Source organism: Gavialis gangeticus, unplaced genomic scaffold (assembly GCF_001723915.1).
Source record: "Gavialis gangeticus isolate Ggan-Ray unplaced genomic scaffold, GavGan_comp1, whole genome shotgun sequence".
NCBI classification, from domain to species: Eukaryota; Metazoa; Chordata; order Crocodylia; family Gavialidae; genus Gavialis; species Gavialis gangeticus.
The window spans coordinates 4,423,836-4,431,678 of NW_017729027.1; the positions used below are offsets into that span (position 1 = coordinate 4,423,836).

The 7,843-nt window shown below is 40.2% G+C and overlaps 1 protein-coding gene across 6 annotated transcripts in view; it reads left to right on the top strand.

Moving 5' to 3' along the window:
• SNX14 (sorting nexin 14) overlaps positions 1 to 7,843 on the top strand; it is a 152,241-nt gene that overhangs the window by 123,675 nt on the left and 20,723 nt on the right. For 4 of the 6 annotated variants that reach the window (XM_019520390.1, XM_019520391.1, XM_019520386.1 and 1 more), the window contains 3 exons: positions 1,760 to 1,851; positions 2,034 to 2,090; positions 4,909 to 5,141. In XM_019520390.1, coding sequence (XP_019375935.1) covers positions 1,760 to 1,851; positions 2,034 to 2,090; positions 4,909 to 4,947 — 188 coding nt within the window. In that variant the 3' untranslated portion in view covers positions 4,948 to 5,141. Of the gene's footprint in view, positions 1 to 1,759; positions 1,852 to 2,033; positions 2,091 to 2,200; positions 2,475 to 4,833; positions 4,876 to 4,908; positions 5,142 to 7,843 lie in introns of those variants that run through there. The other 2 variants (XM_019520388.1, XM_019520389.1) reach the window with 2 other exon arrangements.

The following is a 7,843-nucleotide window of genomic DNA, read 5'->3' on the forward strand; positions in this document are numbered from 1 at the left end:
GGGGGCGACAGACAAAAGGGTTTCTTGCTACAAATGCAGAGAAATGTATAGTGCTGCACCTCAGTAGGAAGAACCCCCAGCTTACTTACAGGCTTGATGGTGCTATGCTTGCTAGCACCATGACCAAAAGGGACTTGGGGGGTCTTGATTGACCACAAGATGGTGAACATTGTGCCACCAATGTTATGCTGTGGCTGGCAAAGCAAACCAAACTCTGGCGTGCATCCACCGATGTATCTGAAGCAAAACCAGGGAAGTCATCCTCCTGCTTTACTGGGCCCTGGTGAGACCACAGCTGCAGTACTGCATCCAGTACTTTGGGAAGAATGTGGAGAAGCTTGGGAAAGTCCAGAGGAGAGCCACTTGTGTGATCCAGGGCCTGGAGGGCAGGCAGTACAAGAAGCAGCTGAGGGACTTGGGGCTCTTCAGTCCGGAGGAGAGCAGGCTCAGGGGGGACTTGGTGGCAGTCTACAGTTACATAAGAGGGGTACATCAGGACCTGGGAGAACAGCTGTTCACTAGAGCTCCACAAGGGGTAATAAAGTCTAACGGCCATAAACTCCAGGAAGGCCGATTTTTTTTTTTTTTTTTTTTTTTTGACTGGATATAAGAAAAAAGTTCTTTAGTGTGTGTGTCCAGGGTCTAGAACAAACTTCCCCCAGAGGTGGTGCAAACACCTGCTCTGGACTCTTTCAAAAAACAGGTGGATATATTTCTTGCTGGGATCAGTTGATCCCAGCTAACTTCCTGCCTATGGCAGGGGGCTTGGGCAAAATGATCTCTTAAGGTTCCTTCCAGCCCCTAATGTCTATGAAATCTATGAACTGGAGAGGGTCCAAGTCATCTGAGGAAAAGGTGAGAACTTAAATAGACTTGGTTCAGCAAAAAGACATTAAGGATGAACATGATACAAGGTTTCAGATACTTGAAAACTGCTGTGTTGAAGAGGGGAGCTGCTGTTCTCCCTGGGCAAAGGATGTAACCTGCTGGAAAGCAGATTCAGAGTTAATTAAAAATAAACATCTTTATTCTCTGAGCAGTAGTACAATGGAACAAGCTGCACAGGGAAGCTGAAGGAGTTTCTACGAGAAGAGCTAGGCTGAACACTTGACAGGCATGGTTTTAGGGCTATTGTGTCCCACTTCTGTACAGGAAGGGGCAGCCCTGATGACACTGGTGATCAAAACAAATCCTGTGTAGTTAATCTAGCTGAGGTGTGATTTGCTTGTCTTAAGTCTTTCATGTTTCTTGCTCACAGAGCCCAGTTTGAAGTTGGGTGAAAAAAGGACCCTCAGTGAAAAGGAAAAAAAGAGAGAGAGCTGAGCTGCACTTTCCCTGCATGCATTGAAGCTCCTGAAATCAGTACAAAAACCACTTCAGGTTTCAATCAACAAAGTACTGGGCATTAAACTTGAGTTTGCTTTTCTGTTCTCTAAGTCTTGGAATAATAAGGGATTTAAAAAAAAAATCCTGTGCAGTGGGTTGGATAACAAAGGATTATTTTTTTCATCTCACGAGGTCATAGAAATAAGTTCTAGCTCTAGATCTCATGCAACTTATTAGTAGAGAATGTACCTAACTCTTGTATAGTTAATAAAAAGAAATAACTCAGACTCAGTTGGCACTTAAATTCTATTTTGCAGCAGATCTATAGCATACTGACTTGTATTTAATTTTTATCCAGGCATTACTTCACATATGACCTAATTAATTTATAATGCCTTCTCATAACCAGCACAAATGTTCATATCTGACTTAGATTTGATATCCAAATGCATTGGAGAAGAGGCGAAGTATGAAGGTATCAGGCTTCTATTCGATGGAATGCAGCAGCCGGTGCTTAACAAACAGGTACTTAAAAACTGTTTGTTTTCAGTGTTTCATAAAGATTTTCAGATATATTTTATTTACCCCCAGGTAAGGTACAGATTCACAGTTTAATACAGACTATCAAAACAGTTTCAATGTCTTAGTGTTGTCACAAGAACTGACCTTGACTCTGAGAGTTGCTTTATTTTTTTTTATTTTTTTAGCTGACTTATGTTCTATTGGATATCGGGATACAAGAATTGTTCCCAGAGATCAATAAGGTATGTGATAGCAAAACCGTGGAAAGAGCTGCAGGAAAGTTCTTTGATTTGTATTGTATAAGCAGATTGATTAGAAATCCCAATACATTTCCGATGTCATGTTTTGGCAGGAAAGTTAATCGTACTGGAGAACTTGTGTGTTTACTATGCTGCAGGTTGCTTTTGGAACCTAACCTCTAATTTTTACCAAATATTGCCTCAGCCGTTCAGGCCTGGAGGCCCCCATGTGCTGAAAGCTGAAGTGTCTCCTGCAGTGGAACTGTACAGTACATCCAGCACAGGAGGAAGGGGGTCTCTGTGCCTTGCCTGTCCATTACTGACAGATAATAATGGACATGTAAAACCTTGTGAAGCAATTGCAAAACATATTCATGTTGATCAAAACAAAAAAAAAATCCTGGAGATTTAAAGACCTTGAATCTGATTATGAATGCCATAGCATGGATGCTGAAAATGCCTGTGCCCAGGAGCACAGTGTAACGCTTATCCCCAAATAATACCTACTTGTTGGACCCACTATTTCAGTTTTGGCTTGATAAATAGAAGCTAGTGATAAATATCAGAAGAAATGAAGGCAGTCTCCATGATTAACTTAAGTGAGCACTCTTTGTAAACTGACCTACTTGGTACACTAGATACATACTTATTGCCCCTTCATTTAGAAGTTGTTAGTGCACTTAATTTTAAATCAGTAGAGCAAGGTAGGGACAAAGGGGAAGCAGCTTTATGGCCTGTGTACTACTATAATGCCAGTTCCTGCTTTAATCCACTGAACTCTTGGTCATAGCAGTTAATGATGGCAATATTAACTAATCTCTTATAAAGGCTTCCAAATGAAGCTGTAAAGAAGTTTTAAAGTTTTTAAGTCTTGATATTTCAATGAAAATAAGCTGACTTGTGTCAGCTCGAACATAGGAAGGAGCTTCCTGCCTTGTGTTCCAAGTGGGCCGTTCATGAAAGCTGGTTCTTCAAAAGGCAGAGCAGCTTTAAGTAAAAATTGAGATTGTAAATCAGCAGCGACCATAAAGTTTGACAGCTTTTACAGCCCTCTTCGTAAGTGCTGTATAACCAGAGGAGACTAATTTTGCTGCTTCTGAATGTTGGTCAAAGCTGGGTTTAAAAAAAGCTTTGAGTCCGCTCTTCACCCTAGCCCCTGACCTGACTGACTGCGGACCACATAATTGACAGTGGGGATGGTAGGGGGGCTCCAGTGGCTGAGCAAGAACAAATGAGCCTTCGCTCATGGTTCAGTCATTCCCTCATTTTGGATGGCAAGCATTTCCTAGGACTATGCGCCTTTCTGTGAAAGTATTTTGGTAAATATAACCAAGGACTAAGAAGGAGGGAGGGAGGCATTGCAAAAGAAACCGGTATGAGTGGTAAGGTTGCCAATGGGACAGCATGGCATGGGGTGAAGGAGAAGACACAAGTTTGGGAATCCCAAAGTATCCAGGGAAATGAGAGAGAATAACAGAGAATTACTTGATTGTAGGGTGGGGCAAAGAGGCACTTTCATCTCCCTCTGACAGCCAATCTTTTTCCCACTGATTTTGCATCTGACATGTTTGTCTCCCTCCTAAAAATAATATTTGTACCTGCACCCTCCTGTTCTGAACAGGTTTTGGAAGCAAATCCTTTCATGAGAAAACAAGTCTGAAATTGAAACTGTTACCACTAATTATCAGTCAACTATCTTTTGTCCCTCCCTGGCCCCCAAAAAATACATGTGTAAGTGTGGCCACAGTTTCCGTGAGTCTTTTGGGATGTGTTCATGTAAAGAAGTAACATGTTACGACTCCTCATCCACAGGTGGTTTGCCTTTCTGCTTTCAATTCAGTGAAAGTTTTCCCTCTTTTCCAGCTGCTGACTAGCATTAAAACTAAATATGCATTCAAATTCTGAGTGAGGAGTACTGGAAGAAATCTGGAACTCCTACCATGGCTATTTAAAGAGAGGCTTAGCACACCAAAGGGCCTGTCTTGAGCCATTTTTGGAGTGTTGCTATTTTGGAAAGCTTAATCATGCATCCATTATGATGTGGGGCTCAACTAGTCTTTTAACTTGGGGGCAAGCATACTTCTGCGTCAGCCAACCACTTGGGCTTACAGAGAAGTTTTTTGTTTGAGCCAGCATCACTGGAACAATTCTGCATGCTGAAACGTCACTTGAAAGATACAGTGGGTTGCTAGAAAGCTGTAGTTTTATTGGACTGCTAACACGAATATAGATTTGTAATTGCTTGTGAAAAATAATCCCACTTGGGTTTAGTTCCCTATTTGGCAAATTATCCTAGATGGCAGATCTCAAGATTCTTATTTGATTAGACTTGTCCTTACCCAGCATGCAGTATGTCAGAGGCCCTGGAACTAAATGAAACATGTTTACGCAAGTTCTGCCTGTTTAAGACTGAGTTTTATACAATGGGATTTTGCAGGTCTCTTAAACACAGTGTTCATGTAATCTCCTGGAGTCCTTTGGCAAGGGAGGCATTTGGGGAAGGGCAGCATGGGAAGGACAGGAACAGTATGCAAAGATGGAGAATGTCTTCCAGGAAGGAGGGATTCTAGACTTAAGTTCAGTGTTCAAAAAAGCTGGCGTATGCATAGGAAACAGCACAAACGATATGTGTAGGACTAATTGCCTGATTACTAATTGGCTGATTTTTAAGAGGCTACAGACATGGCCATTACTTGTATTTGGTTTCTGGTAATTAGTTTAAAATCTCTTGTTCATTGTGCTGCAGGTGGCTGACTAATAAACGTGTACTTTCAAATTTCAGTAAATGGTGTAATTCTTTTTCAATTACTCTTTATACTAGGTTCAGAAGGAAGCTACCTCTGTATCATCTTGGATGTAGAGGCAGAATAATCTACCTAATCACCTAATGAAAATGTTTCTGGTGCACTAATGTAATGGTTATGTGATATTTTAATCTTGCATTGTATATTTGCTTGTAAATAACGTAAACTTTAACTTTTGAAGATCTCTTTACCCAATAAAGATGAATTCAGATTTAATACTAATTGGAAATTTAAAATGTTTGTCCTGTTATTTTAAACTTCTTCTTCCCCTCCAAATTGTAGGCAAAATAATAATAATACCCTTTCCTCCCCAGTGGAGAATGGGGATAGTTTCAGGCACTGAAATAAAGACCTGCGTAGGACCAAACCTAAATGTAGATCACCAAGAAGAAAATTCATCAGAATATTTTGAAAAAATGTTTGGAATAAGAAATTGTGTAGAAAAGGTGGCTTCTGTATATGGAATGGTATTGCTTTGGGGGAAAAGTTCCCTGTTCAGTGTTTTTCTTCCTCTCTCTTTTTAAAAGTGAAGTCACTGGATCAGTGTTGCATACAAAATATCTTGGAAACTTATTAGCTTTTTGGCCTTCATGCTTTGTTAGTATGAACAACTCTTTCCTGAGAAGGAAAGCATTTTTGCTAAGTCACAAGTGACCTTGATGCATGAAGCACTTTGAAAAGAATTTGGTAGTGGGGAAAAAAAAATTGGTAGTGAAAGTTTTTTGTTGCTCTTTATTTGAGATTTTAATGTTTGAGAGACTTTTTTTTTTAACCTGCTTGTGATGGAAAAAAGCATATAGGATTAGAAAAGTGGGGTAGGAGCCTTTTAATTATTTCTTAATAGAATGTGCTTAAGCAATTTTCCCCGTGTCTTAATATGTCTGTCACTTCAAGGTCCTCTCTTCTCCCCTCAAATCTTAAATGTGCTTTTCAAGTGGCTCCAGTCCCTGTGTGCGTGATCTTATGAAATCTGCAGCACTGTTTTACTTTATGTAGTTACATAAATATAAGCTACATCTTGCTGGCACTCCTTGGCTGTGGCTTTTTAATATCCATGCCAAATTAAAATTTTCATTTACAACAACACTTGAGTACATAAGAATTCTTACAGTTTTAGATTTAAATCTTTACTGGAAATGATCAGATTATGATGGATAGTAGGTCTGACTCAAAGCTATTTCTAGGTTTCCAGCCAGACTTGGCAAAAGACAGTCAGTCTCTTTCCCCTGGCCCCTTCCCTTGGAGGAGCAGAATATGGGACAAACAAATAAATAACTTGTTTTAAATATGTATTAAGGTAAACATGTTGTCTGTAACTTTCTTATACTTTAAATAAAGTATGTACCTTGCAACAGAGCTGATCATCTGATATAGTTCCATAGAGCTCAGGACTTTCCAGTTAATTTTTATTGGGAAGTGTCTATTTTGTAAGTGCACAAAAGTCATTCCCTCCCCACCCCTACAGTAATAATTTGCCACTATAATGCTTTGGTGTGTTGCATCTATCATTAAAGAGCTCCTGTGAGTAACATGTTGAGTGGCTGGGCTCTTACACTGATGCCTGTAGTTCCTGCTTTCCAGGACTTTAATGAAGTTTAGCTGGTCTGCAATTTGCTTAATATCTACAACAATGCATAGCATATGGAAACATTTTAATAAAGCCCAAGTTCCAAATCTGAATTATATTTATGTTTTCTTTCTTTTGCTAAAATTGCATTATATTGCTGCCATTTCCAAACGGGTTAAATTTGTTTGCAGTCATTTATAAGCAGTCTGTGCCCTTTTGGCAGTCTCTTTAGTAAAATGTGTTTGTTAAATGCAAATGCTTGTTTTGTGCCAGCTAACTCGCTTTCTGCCAGTGCATGTAAAAACACAAAACCACCAAATGAGTGATGGACGATCTTCCTTAGAGGAATACTGTGGCTCATATTTGAGAGAGAGCCCACTTATAATCGTGATGAAAAGTCCAGGCTTTAGGACTTTTTAAACCAAACTGCACTCAGATGTGAATCCATTACCTACTAAGCTTGGTGTGTGCCTGAGACCTCAAAAGGTACCAACATGCTTACAATGACATTCATCCTTGTGTTGCTCTTGCTTTCAGGTGATATTCAGGAGTCCTGTGCTGCTGGTAGTCCTCTCATATGAATGATCCATAACAAAATTAGGTCCTGAACATGCATATTAGTTTAGTAGTCACACAGCACACTTGTTTTTGAGAGTTATATTTTTAACTGGTGTTTTACAGAAACAAAGTGGGATAACTGCATTCTCATTACATGTACTTAAATTACCTGCTCACCATAAATGTTGAAACTAGATGTATTAAACAGCAAGTGATCAAGTCCAGCTTTTCATTAGGTTCTTTCTTGGTGTGATGGTGGTAAGAATACAAGTGTGCCTGTCACCTCAAATAGGAAGGATAAAAATTAATTTTCTGCGCTGGTGTCTTAATGGCATTTGGCTTAGTCCACGATAAGTATGTTTAAAAGCTAAGTACAGTTGTTACAGTGAAGGTCTCAACCCTGAGTGAAGATCAAAGGGAGGTAGTAATGTATCACTGGGTGCATCTACACAAAACATTTACTGCAGAGTAGACTAATTACCTCTGTAGTAAATGTTGTGTATCTGCACATGCGCCCCTATTAGGCTGGAATAAACTAATTAACTCTGCATCAGGATAACTATCATTAGGAAGCTGGGGGACTGTGGCATAGACACCCATACAGTCCAATGGGTTGCCAACTGGTTAGAGAGTCGCACCCAGAGAGTGGTAGTGGATGGGTCCTTCTCGACCTGGAAGGACGTGGGAAGTGGGGTCCCACAGGGCTCGGTCCTTGGGCCTGCACTGTTCAATATCTTCATCAGTGATTTGGACGAGGGGGTGCAAAGCACCCTGTTCAAGTTTGCTGATGACACTAAGATGTGGGGGGAAGTGGGCACAATTGAGGG